Genomic DNA, 14468 nt, shown 5'->3' on the forward strand with positions numbered 1-14468 from the left:
TTTCTAACGCAGGATAAAACAATAAAATCAGCTAATTGCGACAGGTTTTTTTCTTCTTCTCAAATTCAGAGTTTATAACTCACAATTTGGTCTTTTTCCCCCTCCAATTATGAGATATATGAGAATATGTATGAGATATAGATGATTGAGAGAAATTGATTACGTGGTGGAAAACAAAAACAAAAAAAACTGAATTGTGACAAACTTGGAATTGCAAGAAAAAAAATCTCACAGAATTCTCAGTTTTTCATTATTATCAGAATTCCATTCCTAAAAAAAAAATATATATATATATATATATATATATATATATACACATATACACACACACACACATATAGAGTAATTGCAACTTTTTATCTTGCAATTTTGACTTTTTTCCTCAAAATTGTGAGAAACTCTGAATTGCAAGAAAAAAGTCAGAATTGTGCGATTTGTTCATCTTTCATTATAGTAACTGACACTTGTGATCTAATGCAGTGACATTTTAAGACAGAGTACATGAGAAGCTGTTGTAAGTGTGTGATTGAAGCATAATTCATCCTCAAACCTCTGAGCGGCGGGCGGTTTAAAGCTTAAAGGGTGACGCTTTATGACTCTTTGTGTCTGAGTTACTGTAATCTGTCAAAAGACTAAAGCCGGGCAACTAACCTAGATACAGGAATCACTGGGGAACTGGTCAAAGAACACAGATAAAGGACTAACTGAGGTTTAACACTGAACAAAGCTTGATCTGAAGCAGCATAAATGACGACGGCTAAGTGTGTGGATGCCAGATTTAGACTTTTTAAATGTCAGGAGTCCAGAAAGATGAAAGTAAAGAATCTTGTGAAGCACAAAAAGGTCAAATAAAGAGAACACTGCTAGATTAACATGTGATTGTTAAATGCTTTTGATTACTCATGAATGCATGACCGCGCTGCTGGTTAGAGTTGTTCGCGGTGTGGGCGAGGTCAAAGGTCAGAGGTCACCGGCGCTCACCTTGAACTCTCCGCCCTGTTGAAAGGGGAAGCAGGGTTCGCACTGTTCGGCGCCCCAGCCGCCCTGGTTGGAGTTGCACACGATGACGTTGCTGTCACCCATCGAGTTAAAGCGAGGGTTGAAGTGAAGGGCGACTGTGTCTGCGTCGTGACCGATGTTGATGGAGAACCTGAGGACAGAGAGATGGACGGTTGGAGACACGCATGCTCATTTTCTTTGCATAAAATAATATATAAGCCTGTTCCAAAAGTGGTTTCTTGTCACTGTTGCCTTTGGTTTGCTCAGTTGGGGTTTAAAAGACTATTCATATTTAGTAATCTTATTGATTTAACTGGACTAAACAAAATTTTACAACATTAACACTGTTACTGTGATTATAACACTGTTAATTGCAGAAATCAGTATTGCATAAAGCGTTTTATACATATATACACACACTCTCACTTACACACACACACTGACACTCAGACACACACACACACACACACACACTCTCACTTACACACACACACTGACACTCAGACACACGCACACACACACAATATTTAAAAACTGAACAAAACCTGGCGAGCTGAACTGCTTCTGTCTGTATAGTGAGCCTGCTGACTGATTTCGAGGCTGATTTGAGGTGTTTTATGTTCCACACAAACAGATTTAAAACAGACTGAACAGAACTAAGTGTGAACGGTGAACAGTCACTAAAATCCTTGTATCGTTAAGGTTGAAAAGCAGATGTACGCACGCTTCACAGCCTGGTTTAGTCTTTCCAGTGACCTTCATCTCCATCCCGGCCTTAAAGCTCATGTCCTTTATAGTGAACACCTGAGAGAGACGGAGGACAACACCATGAACGATTCAAGACATCACTCTCAGGTGGGTTTGCAATCACAATAGAATTGATAAGATAAGACACGGACACAGTTGTGAGAGGTTCACATGCTCTTTATCCTTCAGTGATGATGTACTCAGATCAAACTACTGTTTAACCTGCGATTCTGTCGATGAGAGGAACAACGTTAATAATAAACCTCTGATGATAAAGTCATGAAGAGGTGAACAGGAAGACCCAGTGAGCAAACATTGATCCATTTAATCCAACATTCAGACCCTGAAACAACACGTTTTTCTGACTAATTGATGGATACGGAGTGAGGCGAATGCTGGAGACTTTGAAGAAAATCAAATATCGGTTTGATTTGTGTCACATTCCCAGATGCTATTCTATAGGTTAGATGGCTTTGTTATATGTGTACACTCTACTTTAAAAAAATGCTGGGTTGTTTCAACCCAACTTTGGGTCAAATATGGACTAACCCAACCGTTGGGTTCATTTTTACATTAAATTTTTAACCCAAAAGTTGGGTTAGTCCTAATTTGAGCCAAAGTTGGGTTGAAACAACCCAGCATTTTTTATAGCGTAATCGTTTGTAGAGAGATTCAGCTGTACGGCTTGGAGAAAAGTATTTTGTGGCTATTTTTCATGCCTTGAAATCATGAAATTAGATGATAGCATGCTGTTGATTCAACACGACATCACAAACGCTCGGAGCAACACAAATAGAATAGAATAGAACAGGATAGAATACAGAGCCAGTGAAAGGAAGTGATGTCACTCACCATCCTGTTGAGTTGGTGGAGCTGCAGCTGTGTGTCTTTGTTCACCTGCCGCCCCTCATTATAAACCCAGGAGGCGGATCCAGAAACTCCAGCCAATAGGAGCAGAGCAGAGTGGCGCGGCTGAGCCAATCACACTCACTGACCGAATCAATATCGCGGTTATCTTTGAGATACCATCATGAGTAGACTTATTGATTTCGTCTCAGTGGCCCAAAGAAACTTGACATTATCACAGCACTGTTCGACGGTCCACACATCTTTAAAGAGCTTATTTTCATACAAACAGATGTTCAGAATGTTTTTTGGGAATCTACACAATGAAATAAAAGTTTTGATTCAGCTAATGGAGATTTTTGTCCAGAAACAGGAATCTGCTGCTGTGGTGACGTGTTATACTCCGTCTCTAATCATCACTGAGCTAATTGCAGATTAATTACGTGCACATTTCCAGTTTCATTTGTCACACTGCAGGCCCATTTAAAATGAACCAGTGAAGACAACAAATGATTACATTATTAAAATCTGATGTATAATTTCCCTCACCTAAAATCTTGATGCTGATTGTTGTTTCAGTGGTGGTTGCAGTCAAATGTTGGGTTTCTTCTGTCGTCAGTAGTAGCTGTTTCATTGTAGAGGATTTGGCTTGCTGCGGTAGTGTGTTGATGGTGTTACCGCTTTGTTTTGATTTTTTATAGTAATAAAAATAATTTAGTTCAGTTAGAGACCATTTATCTAAGGTGATTTCGTGAGGTTTTTTAAACATTTGTTTCTTATTTATTTGGTTCCACAGTGTTTGCTGATTTTCAGGGGAGACCGGGGATGGTTGTAAAAATTTTTTTTTTACATTTTTGTCTGTATCTTGGAATTCGTTTAAGCCAGTGTGTTCAAAATGTGATTCAAACTAGTTACAAGTGTCTGCTATTAAATGATGCAGCCGTTATCTTTGCAGCACAAACAGAAAATGCACGGTTTAGTTTCAAACACGAGGAGTAAAATGTTACAATTCACCCCATAGTCTGAGTTAGCTGTAACATACCCTGGGGTGAGATTTAACATTATGCAATAAGCATTATGACAAAAATGGATTTTGAAAGCTTTTCATTCAACACTGACTTTTCAACATAATTGGTGTGTGTGTTTGTTTGTGTGTTTGTTTGTGTGTGTGTGTTTGTGTGTGTGTGTGTGTGTGTGTGTGTGTGTGTGTGTGTGTGTCGTCAGTAGTAGCTGTTTCATTGTAGAGGATTTGGCTTGCTGCGGTAGTGTGTTGATGGTGTTACCGCTTTGTTTTGATTTTTTATAGTAATAAAAATAATTTAGTTCAGTTAGAGACCATTTATCTAAGGTGATTTCGTGAGGTTTTTTAAACATTTGTTTCTTATTTATTTGGTTCCACAGTGTTTGCTGATTTTCAGGGGAGACCGGGGATGGTTGTAAAATTTTTTTTTTTTACATTTTTGTCTGTATCTTGGAATTCTTTTAAGCCAGTGTGTTCAAGATGTGATTCAAACTAGTTACAAGTGTCTGCTATTAAATGATGCAGCCGTTATCTTTGCAGCGCAAACAGAAAATGCACGGTTTAGTTTCAAACACGAGGAGTGAAATGTTACAATTCACCCCATAGTCTGAGTTAGCTGTAACATACCCTGGGGTGAGATTTAACATTATGCAATAAGCATTATGACAAAAATGGATTTTGAAAGCTTTTTATTCAACACTGACTTTTCAACATAATTGGTGTGTGTGTTTGTTTGTGTGTTAAGATAGAATTAAATGTGCAAGCAAAAAAACTTTGTGACATTGTGTGTGTGTGTGTGTGTGTGTGTGTGTGGGTGTATGTGTGTTTGTTTGTGTGTGTGTGTTTGTTTTTGTGTGTGTGTGTGTGTGCGCATGTTTGTTAATGTCACTCATAGTAATTGGCCATAATAAAATTGAACTTGAACACTTGAACACTGAGAGTACACCCCTTGGTTTGTCTTTCTCTTCCAAGACCTAGGCATCTGAGTTAGTTGTCTTGCTGTTACAACTAACCCAGAGTCTTGTAGCCATGAACTAGCTCACCTAACAGCTAACAGCCAAAACATTAATAGCACAAACAACTTGCAACAATCTACACAGACTCACAATAAACATAATTTAACTTTGATGAGTTCAACTACAAAGCAAGGACTGCCATCACAAAAATAAATGAAGTATAAAAAGTTACTTTCTTACCTCAAATTGAGTTTTTCTAAGCTGCTGTGTTTGCCACGGGGCTCTACTTCCTCACATGAGGAATAAGGACTAAACTGAGAGAGTGTGAAGTGAATTAGGAGATTTCTTACTTGTTCCTTATTTGAGAAACTGGAAGTGTACAACCATCCCTAGGCTCTCCTATATACTATATTTAAACTCTGTGTAATTTATTTGTTTTATATTGGGCTATAGCATGGTGTATTTTTTATTTGTTTTGTTAATAAAAGTTCTATGTTTAATATAAGTGAGTTTGTTGTTGTCCAGTCAAGCAATTGATGCAGAATTGCCGCTAATGTGAAAGTGAAAGTAAAATGCACACAGGCGTTTCTAAGTTAGGCTATTTAAAAGGAATGAGAGCGAGGAAAAGAGGAAACTCCAACAAACCCCACGCCTGGTGATACCTGTATTACCGCTGTTGTCACACGTCGATTAACCAGTGGGAACATTTCCTCACCGTATAGAGGAGGATCAGCGAATGTGTTTTCTCTCAGTCAGTCACGCGAACTGATCTTTAGTCCTGATCATTCAGCTGGACTTAATGAAATATTTCACATGGAGAACAGCAGCGCTCTGGATATGATCTGTAACAGCAGTGGGATCGATCCATAACCTTCATCTGTAGACTCCTCTGAATGTCTCGCAGACAGGTATGTTTACTTACGATCACAGTTATCGTTTATATGTACTGTGCCTTTAAGACACAACCACTTTGTGCAATTTTTGATTATTTTTTGCATTTTGCTTATGGATTATTATAAATTGTGTGTAGAATGAAATGCAAAACATGATTTTCATACTTAGTATTTGTGTCTTGATTTCCAGAACAAATATTTAAATGTTCCTAAATCAAGATACATTTACTTTAGAAGCAAAATTACACAATATACTTGTTTTCTGAAAAATTATCAAAATTAAGTGAGTTTATACCTTAAGCAAGAAAAAATATCTGCCATAACTAAACAGCAAAAATCACTTAATGTTATTTATTTATTAAAGAAGTAATAACTTAAGTCATTTTGCTTGTGTCTTGAAGTAGGAATGGTTAGACAGTTTTTACTAGAAAATAAGATAAAAATACAGAGGAAGAGAATCATTGAAAGGGAAAATTAATTTGTTGAAATTCAGAAAAAACACAGAAACATTTACATTTGTAACTTTTTCTGGTACTTCTGCTGTTCTTCAGCTTCCACAGAGAATTAGTGGATCTCAGCTAAATGAGTTGTGTTTTCTGACCAGCTTTATTGCTGTTCTTCATCAGTTCTTTACAAAGTGCAAAGGCTACAAACTCAGCTGTATCATCAACATTCACAGTTACAACATGCTTCAGTCATAATTCACTTTTTGCATAATTTCTTATTCATTATGGTTGTCTGCATTGATCTTGTATATGAAGTGCAGGCAGCATAACTGTAAAATAACTTTACACTCAAAGACATGTTTAATTTATCGTTTGTAGCAGATGTTAATATGACATATTATAAGCCCAAAACAAAAGACAAACAATCATCTGCTATGATGGTTAACTTAAAACTAACTAGGATTTCTAACCAGGCATCAGACAGAACAACAAAAAGCAGTCAGTCAATGGACTGGGTCTGAGGTCCAGTGAGGGTCACGTTACACGTGTTTAGTTTCTCACTGAAAGCAGAAGTGAGTCCATGTGCAGAGGAAGAGCTCAATGCTTTCATCATGAACAGGAAGTGAGTGTGTGAGTGTGTGTGTGTGTGAGTATGTGAGAAAGTGAGTGTGTGTGTGTGTGAGTGAGTGAGTGTGTGAGTGTGTGTGTGTGAGTATGTGAGAAAGTGAGTGTGTGAGTGAGTGAGTGTGTGAGTGTGTGTGTGTGAGTATGTGAGAAAGTGAGTGTGTGAGTGTGTGAGTGAGTGAGTGAGTGAGTGAGTGAGTGTGTGTGTGTGTGTGAGTATGTGAGAAAGTGAGTGAGTGTGTGTGTGAGAGAGAGTATGTGTGAGTGAGTGAGTGTGTGTGTGTGTGTGTGTGAGTATGTGAGAAATTTTACGGTAGTATACCGTTTTTGGAAGTGAAAAAGACTTATTCAAAAGTGAATAACCGTAAATTGACATTCCCATAACTCCCTGCGTTACATTTCAAATGTGATGTTTTTTTGTTGAAATAACTATGTTTCTTCTTAGTTTTTTCTTATCAGTTTTGTATATTAGGGTTGTGTGTTACACCTAATGTTGTTAAATGAATGTTTATTGCATTATTTCAGTTTCATGTGTGTTACCGTGATGGTGTTTAGTGTTTGTGTGAATGACGCTGTGCAGCTTCTATATATGATAATGTTTAAAAGCTGCTTGTGATGGGCTTTGGTTCATCATGTGACTTTCTCATCACCTCCTGCATTTAGTGGTTATCAGTGTATTACAAAGCTACAAAACAGACTTCAGTACTTCAATAGGTTGGTATATTAACATTATATCAGTTAATGAAATTACGGTATTTTACTGTAAATTTAAGTTCAAACCGTAAAACCTAAAACGCTGCTACCGTATTTTTTACGGTAAAATGCCAGCAACCACAGCTGTTGTTTTTTTACCGTAAATTTTACAGAATTGTTTTACAGTGCACCTCAAGAAAAAAATTTGCTATTCACTGCGTGTATAGTTGCTAAAAATTATACTAAAATGTATAATTGCAGAAAAAAATGTATATGTTGCATTGAACATTAATGGAGCAACATATATTGTGTGAAAATAAATCATTCAAGTTGTTTATTTTGTTTAAAAATCTTATAAATGTATGAGGTGGCAAGAGGCGTATTGATACAAATACTTCAGCTAAAATACTGTTTTTAAAATAATGTCTAAGTTAATACTTGTTCAAAACAATCACTTTAGCAAAGTTTGTACTATTTTGAAAAATAAAATAATTATTTTATTGTTCAATAAATATACTGTCATTAAAATGTTTAAAACATAAAATATGTTTAAAACACTGAAACAAAATCATTTTAATAAGTAAAGATTCTGAAAGTATTGAATGAGAACCAATAATAATTGAATATATATTTACAGTAGTAACAGCAAACTATATTTTATTATATCATATGATTAATATCATGTTTTTAAATATGATGGTTTCATTCTAAACATGGTGATTATCTCTAATATGGACACACAACATAATATATGATATTTACCATCTGAATCTAACCATGCCAACAAATGAAAAAGTCAGCCATTTATTAATTATCATGTTAATAACTGTGCGCCTTTAGCCCCAACAGCAGGGGCGCTTTTTACCCCAAATCAAACCATACTTTTACATATTCGTTCGTTATTTAAAAACTGTTGCTTTAATTATCTTAAACAAAACTGAAAATCATAATGCTTACAGATGAAATAAAGCACATGAGATGCTCACGCAGTGTGTGTGTGTGTGTGTGTGTGTGTGTGTGTGTGTATCTGTCTGTGTGTGTGTGTCAGTCTGATGGGCTGGTGGGGACACAACCTGAAGACCAGATTCCTCATGAACAACGGTATGAGAATTCTGCTGGAATATCAGTCACTGACACAAACATTATGATGATCACTGTAAGTTTTGAGGGAACTCACGGCCTGCTCTCTGCTGACATCCTGTGGACACCTATGTAGTTGCATTACACTCTGCAAAGCAGCTTTAGATGTTGTAGATGCTTTTAGATATAGTTTTTTGTCAAAATTCAGTCCCAGTATATCTGAAATATATACAAAAATTAAAAAAAACTTGAATGTTGATGGATGAATATTCATGCAGAAATGGAGCTTCAGCCTGGTGTTAATGGATTCCGTCTGTCCAATCAGCCTGTTTTACTGGTGTGTCCACTACAGGCCAGTCTAGAGGTCAGACATCACACAGCACACCTCATAAAAACATACCGACAACCATCATACAACATTGTACAACATACAATTTATTTACAACCATCGCACAACATACCGAAAACCATCTGTCAACATACCGTCAAACATTGTACAACATACCAACAACCGTCGTACAACATACGACAACCATTATAGAACATACCAACAACCATCGTACAGCATGACAACCATTATACAACATGCAGTCATCATACAACATTGTACAACATACTGACAACAATTTATTTACAACCATCATACAACATATGACAACCATCGTACAACATACCAAAAACCATCGTACAACATACCGTCAACCATCGTACAACATACCACAAACATTATACAACATCAGAAAAATAGCTCAAGTAACTTAGTTACTCAAGATACTCAAGTTACATAAAGTTTTGTTTACGTTGTTTACTTTTTTGTGAACATTTCTGTATGTTTTATATTTGTGGTGCTATAAAATCACAAATTATCAACTAAAAAATAATAAACTGACATTACCCCATCAGGAACGTCATTATTTATATCACTGATTATATACAGAATTCTAAATGTCGAGGTCATCATAACTCATGAAGGTGAATATATTCTCATTCTTTATTCCGTCTTGTAAATCTGACACATTGATTTTCTGTTGCCCAGATTTTTAACCGGACGAGCATGAAGGATCTGAGGAGGAAGTCAGTGCTGCTGACGGGGTATCTGGAGTATCTGATCAGACATTACTACACCAAAGACCCGTCAGACCCCGACAGACCCTCGGTTCACATCTTCACGCCCTCTGACCCCGAGCAGAGAGGCTGCCAGCTGTCTCTGTGCTTCTCTCGTCCAATCAGAGCCGTGTTTCAGGAGCTGGAGAAGAGAGGAGTCGCCGTACGTACCGCTTTATTTTTCTGAACATTCTGTCATCATTTACTCTCCCTCATGTCGTTCCAAACCACTATGACTTTCCCTCATCTTTGAAGCACAAATTAAGATACTTTTAATAAATCCTGAGCGTTTTCTCTCCCTCCGTTGAAGATCCAGCTAACCAACACTTAGAAGATCCGAAAAGCTCATAAAGGCCTCGTAAAACGAATCCGTCAGAATTGAGCGGTTTGTGCAACACACAAACGTAAACAAAGGTGTGTGTTACTTTGTAGCGTCATTTACAACAGCTTCGAACGCGGCTCAGCCAATCAGAATCAAGCACCGGAACTCTCCGCTTTATAAATGTGAATTAAATCTGTTTCCGCTGCTCGATTCTTATGGATTTATGCTTTTATGACGTTTTTGGATCTTGAGAGTTTTGGGACTTTCAGTGGAGGACAGAAGACTCTTACAAACATCTTAATCTGTGTTGCAAAGATGACAGAATAATGATTTTTGGGTGATCTGTCCCTTGAACTCACACCGTTGTTATGAGATCCGCCCACTTACACAATCAAAACTGTCTTTTAGAGAAGTGATCCCATAGACCTGTCGAGGCTCTGTGTGTAAGTGTGTGTTGTGTGTCTGGTGTTTCAGTGTGACATGCGAGAGCCCAATGTGCTGCGGGTCGCTCCGGTGCCGCTCTACAACTCCTTCACCGATGTTCACCGCTTTATCACTGCTCTGGGATCAGCGCTGAGCGCCAGCGGAGCCGAATAGACACATTCTATTGGTGCAACGTGAAGCATATTTATTGGCTGCTGTTGCTCTGTGAAGCTGCTCGTTAACACGACGAGAGCATCAGTGTCCATTACTGATGAATCAGTTTTATATGCAATTGTTTCCAAAATAGCCAATAAATGTTTTTCTTCACATCAGCTAATGATCTGAGGGATTTCAAAGGATTTTGTGCCATTAATCTGAATTACTGTCATAGAGTTTGTGTAGAACAGTTAAAAAATAGATTTAATATGCATGCAGAAATTAGTCTTTGTTCATCAAGCAAATAATTCCGTTCAAATGGTTTGGTTTGTACTGATATTGAAATGTAAAGTTATTTCAAAATATTAATAAAAAACTATAATAGTATCTCAAAGATTCTAAAATACTTGTTTTCATTTAGTTTAACCTGATGTACTAAAATAACTAAACCTGACAAAAACTACATAACGACATATCAATGTGAAAAATATCAAAAATTATAAAAATTAAAAAATTAAAGACAACAAAATTACTAAAACTTTAAATTACATGAAAATTGGAAAACGAATTCAAGGTATTAATACAAAAAACTATAATAATATCTGAATTATACTAAAATACTAATTTTCATTTAGTGTAACTTGATGTACTGAACAGAAATAAAAATGAATAAATACTATATAGACATTTAAAAAAAAAAAAAAAAAAAAAAATTGACAAAAAATAACATGAAAAGCAAAAATATAAAAACATTCAAATGATTAACACTTCAAATTATTGCACTTCATTCACTGATCCAGCCGCTTCCAGACAGAATACTGCAGATTAAATATTCACTCGCGCCCCGTCCTCTCCCCCGTTCGCTTTTATCATTTTCGGACACGCTCAGCCGAGGCCCAGCATGGGGAGGTGAGGTGCATTATGGGATGCGCTGTTGACGGATGTGTCTGGTCTGTAGTCGCACAGCTCACTGCGTTTGCCCGAGTCGCTCCGGCCCAATTAGGAGAGACGATCTTACACGTGTTCCCGTGGCCCGATGCGCGCCGACACTCTTTCTGCACTATTACCTTGACTGATGCCTCCTCCTCAATTAGATGTAATTGGCATATCAATATGCAGGAGTTAAATGGATTAACCTTCTTTAGAGTAACGAGCAGCCTCCTCCGTCTGCGTCCAGGATATCTGCTGTCAGACAAGTACTGCTCAATACTGGGTTTAGATGTGTTAGAGCAGATTTGGTGTATGTTAGTAAATGCGACTGTGGTTTTAGGATGAGGTTTGGGTCTGTGCTGGTCTGGCTGTGATCCAGAGAGTTACTGAGAAGATTTTCAAACCTCACACGTACATCAACACTCAAGACCAGCAGAACACACAGAGACACTGCTAGCCTTGTTTTAGGACCTGATATATTAAAATCAACATGAAATCATGTTGATGTGGGTGCTGTTGATTGGGATCAGTACAATTTAAAAAAAACATTTATGAAAGAAGTCTCTTCTGCTCACCAAGGCTGCATTTATTTGATCCAAAATACAGTAAAAACAGAAAAAAGTGTAATATTATTACAATTTAAATCAGCTGTTTTCTATGTGAATCTCTGTTAAACTGTACTGTATTTCTGTGATGCGCAGCTGTATCTTCAGCATCATTCCTCCAGTCTTCAGTGTCACATGATCTTCAGAAATCAGTATAATATGCTGATCTGCTGCTCGAGAAACATTTCTGATTATTATCAATGTTGAACACAGTCGTGCTGCACGATATTTTTATGGAAACCGTGATGCATTTTATTTTTCAGGATTCACAGATGAACAGAAAGTTCAAAAGAACAGCGTTTTCTTTTGTAACATTATAAATGTCTTTAATGTCACTTTTGAACAATTGAATGCAGCCTTGATGACTAAAAGTATTATTTCCAGGCTGCACAGGTTAGTTAATGTTAACGTTAACCCATAGTCAAATAGATAGTTTGTCAGTGATTTAGGACGCCGCTGTAGGGAATGCAGCTTATACTGTAATCTAACGCTAGTTAACTGGTTACATGTAATAAAGGCTTATAATATAACTATAATATCAAATAATGATAGATTCGACAAAGATATTTTAGCATTGGAATACATACATGATCAAATCACCACATTAGGTCAAATGTGAATGTTGATTTTGATGTATTTATCTGAATAGTTCTGTGAGGTTTGTAGACAAAGAAAGAAGGAAAGAAAGAGAGAGAAGTGTGCAGTGATCTGTTAATATGCTCCAGTGATGTGTCCCAAATCAGATAGCAAGAGCTCGTTAGCATGCGAGCTGATTTCCATTTTAACGACTCTTCTGAACCTTCAAAGAAATGAATAATTGAGAACAAATGAAATGTTTGGGATGTGTCGCTGCTGAGCACGTTTAATGTTTCATATGTTACTTCCCGACTAATGACACGTGGCGTGTTTGCTTCATGACGCTTCGAAACCTTTGCAAATCACTGGTTTTGAAGCAGGGACTTGGGCTGAGCATGTAGCAAACCGACAAAGTCACGTGATTTCAGTAAACCAGGCCTCGAAATGTTTTGAAATGTCAATAGTTTGCCACTAGAGGGCGATCTGCATTGAACCAGTGTCTGTGGTTAAATGGTTATACATATATATTTATATAATGTTTAGCAAATACCTTCATTAAAACAAAAAAGAACAAGCACTGCAAATTAATAAAATAACGCATATTATACAAACACTTAATAGTTAATAGTATCTGATGATTTGTTAATTGCCTATAATAGATTACGCACTTTCAATACAATATTTGCAAGTGCTTTGTAAAAGGTGTTTTTCTGCATTTACACAGTTTTGACCAGCAGGCATCACCAGCATCTGGTCGTTACAAGTAAAGCGAAATAGCTAAATATTTTGCGAAGCAATTGCTTCAACTGAATCAGCGTTTCGAAAAGGTTTGTTTCTCCCATAACGTGCGCAAACACAAGCGCTTCACGCACATGCGCACTAGAAAGTTTCATCTTTTCACTTTAGTGTGTTCAACAACAGCCCGGTTCAACCTTGTGGACCAACTAATTAGTGCACAAAAAAACAAGGCGCATGCGCGAGTTGAGCATATAGCATACGCACGGTCGATTTGTTTTCTTTATTTTTAATGACAGGGAAATACAACAAAACATATGCATAAATAAAGAACAAATGCAAACGTAAAGACTTAATATAGTATCCACATAAAGTATCATCCGTATTTTTAAGTTAATTAAGAGGCCAGTTTGTGGCTTGAATGTGCGAGACTTCCGGTTTCATTCACTTCCAGTTATTTTAGCTGTACAAAAACACTCCGTTATGCTGCTTGATTTTGCAAACTGTGTTTTTTTAATCATATAATTGGACTTTTTAGTATTGTAATCGTAAACACACTAGTTTGTATAATTTACTGAGCTTTGTTATGGATGTTTACTTTTAACAGCTAATGAATCGGAAGTCTTGCACAGTTGCAGGAAATTAAAATAAGATGTGCTCAGAAGGGATAGATTTTCAGTGAATGGTTTACATTTGGTTCTGTTTCTCACACAGAGCATCACATGACTTCAGAATATTTGGGATCGGCCTATAGTGCACCAGGTGTGTTCATATGCTTTTATGATGTTTTGGGGACAGATATGACTGTTGTTGTGTGGAAAAGATTCTTATTTGAACAAATAACCTCACTCAGGTTTGTGCGGTCATGAGGTTGAGTGTTGAAGGCCGGCCTGACGCCGCTGTGATGGTCATGTGATGTGATGGGGGTCATAACCAGGTGTCTGACAGATTGTTGACACCGACACCGAAACATCTCAAACTATTTTTATCTGCCCGTGTGTTTGGCTCCAAGCGACTTCAGACTGACCGATCACAAGAAACATCCGGAGCTCACACGCCTGCTGAGCAGAAGGTGCGTCTGTGTGTGTGTGTGTCACTGGAGGGCTTATTCTCTGTTTATTTCCTGCTACATGTGTCTGCTGTGTTTGATCACTGCGTTTGCTGTGTTTGTGTGTGTTTTACCTTGTCATCCTGAGACACAGATCAAAAGACATGCTGGAAATAAAACCAGCCGGGACCTTGAGCTCTCTCTCTCTCTCTCTCTCTCACACACACACACACACACACACACACACACACACACACACACACA

At 37.3% G+C, this 14468-nt stretch overlaps 2 protein-coding genes across 2 annotated transcripts in view; one reads left to right on the plus strand and one right to left on the minus strand.

Moving 5' to 3' along the window:
* The window catches only part of lgals2b (lectin, galactoside-binding, soluble, 2b), a 3117-nt gene extending 427 nt beyond the window's left edge, over positions 1–2690 (minus strand). The window contains exons 1-3 of the mRNA XM_016242169.1: positions 2599–2690; positions 1724–1803; positions 982–1150 (exon numbers count right to left, since the gene is read on the minus strand). Of these exons, the coding sequence (XP_016097655.1) occupies positions 982–1150; positions 1724–1803; positions 2599–2601 (252 nt within the window). The 5' untranslated portion in view covers positions 2602–2690. The remainder of the gene's footprint in view (positions 1–981; positions 1151–1723; positions 1804–2598) is intronic.
* Positions 2691–8250: 5560 nt separating this feature from the next.
* LOC107558516 (kynureninase-like) lies at positions 8251–10607 on the plus strand. The gene is made up of 4 exons (XM_016242170.1): positions 8251–8326; positions 8584–8669; positions 9342–9572; positions 10206–10607. The coding sequence occupies exons 1-4, from the start codon at positions 8278–8280 to the stop codon at positions 10326–10328; spliced, it is 489 nt and encodes a 162-aa protein (XP_016097656.1). The 5' UTR covers positions 8251–8277; the 3' UTR covers positions 10329–10607.
* The last annotated feature ends 3861 nt before the right edge of the window (positions 10608–14468 follow it).

This window comes from Sinocyclocheilus grahami, unplaced genomic scaffold (assembly GCF_001515645.1).
Source record: "Sinocyclocheilus grahami isolate Dianchi unplaced genomic scaffold, SAMN03320097.WGS_v1.1 scaffold647.1, whole genome shotgun sequence".
NCBI lineage: Eukaryota > Metazoa > Chordata > Actinopteri > Cypriniformes > Cyprinidae > Sinocyclocheilus > Sinocyclocheilus grahami.